The 1,240-nt window shown below is 56.7% G+C and overlaps 1 protein-coding gene across 1 annotated transcript; it reads left to right on the top strand.

Annotated features, from left to right (window-relative positions):
- Positions 1 to 54: 54 nt before the first annotated feature.
- LOC130588600 (gastrula zinc finger protein XlCGF49.1-like) lies at positions 55 to 1,236 on the top strand (the record flags this gene model as incomplete). The annotated part of the gene is made up of 3 exons (XM_057389508.1): positions 55 to 100; positions 281 to 650; positions 819 to 1,236. Coding segments are annotated over 3 exons (834 nt in total), but the record flags the coding sequence as incomplete, so codon positions are not given.
- Between the last annotated feature and the right edge of the window lie 4 nt (positions 1,237 to 1,240).

The following is a 1,240-nucleotide window of genomic DNA, read 5'->3' as shown; positions in this document are numbered from 1 at the left end:
CTTGTTTTCCCCCTAAACCAGGATTTGCCATTCCCAAACCTTGGCCGGATAAAGGAGGAGGCTGTGACGAAGAAGAAGATGTTCCAGGACCCCCAGGCAGGTGAGGAGGAAGTCACTGCCCTTTACCCCTCTCTTCTCCTCCAAGAGCAGCATGAACCCTGGCTGCAGGACAACCCCGCTGCCGACAACGTCCTGCTGGGGATGGATTGGAGCGGATTTCCTTCTTCTTCCCTCTGGTACAGAGGCGAATCCCATCCTCTCCTTGTACTTCCTGCCCAAGAAAATGAGCTGAGGTTGGAGAGCAGGGAGAACACATACCCCCTGCAGAACCTCGTGGAGGAGGCTGTTCTCAGTGTCTCCACAGCACAGGAATCCAACGAGGAGGAAAAGTCCGAGAGTTTCCACACGAGGAGGGGCAGCATGCCAAACCCAGGGTTCTCTGAGGGGGAAAGACCCACCCTGTGCCAGGAAGGCACCCCGAGCTTCAGCTGGGACTTGGAGCTGGGAGTCCTTGACGAGCTTCACAGCAGGGAGAAACCCTACAAGTGCTTGGAGTGTGGGAAGAGCTTCGGGTGGTGCACCACCCTGATCCGCCACCTGCTGATCCACACTGGAGAGAGACCCTATGAGTGTGGGGAATGTGGGAAGAAGTTTTAACAGAGCTCCCAACTCCTCAGCCATCAGCGAATTCACAGGGAGGAGAGGCCCTTCCTCTGCCCTGACTGTGGGAATGGCTTCAAGCACAACTTCACCCTCGTCAGGCACGAGCGCATCCACACTGGAGAATGGCCCTACAAGTGTGGGGAATGTGATAAGAGCTTCAGCTCAAGCTCCCACCTGATCCGCCATCAGCGCATCCACACTGGAGAAAGGCCCTATGAGTGTTCTGAGTGTGGGAAGAGGTTTCAGAGCAGCTCCAATCTCCTCCTGCACCAGCAGATTCACACGGATGAGAGGCCCTTCCGCTGCTCCGACTGTGGGAAGGGCTTCAAGCAAAACTCCCACCTCATCATCCACCAGCGCATCCACACTGGGGAGAGGCCCTACGAGTGTCCTGAGTGTGGGAGGAGTTTTCAGACCAGCTCAGTTCTCCTCAGGCACCAGCAGAGTCACAGGGATGAGAGGCCCTTCCGCTGCCCTGAATGCGGGAAGGGCTTCAAGTACAACTTTCACCTCATCAGGCACTGGTGCATCCACACTGGGGAGAGGCCCTACAAGTGTCTCCAGTGTGGGAAGAGCT

The sequence above is a fragment of the Malurus melanocephalus genome, unplaced genomic scaffold, assembly GCF_030028575.1.
Source record: "Malurus melanocephalus ecotype Western Australia unplaced genomic scaffold, MMel_1.1 scaffold_7449, whole genome shotgun sequence".
NCBI lineage: Eukaryota > Metazoa > Chordata > Aves > Passeriformes > Maluridae > Malurus > Malurus melanocephalus.
The sequence above is the reverse complement of the archived record's forward strand: the minus strand, read 5'-3'. Positions and strand labels throughout refer to the sequence as shown.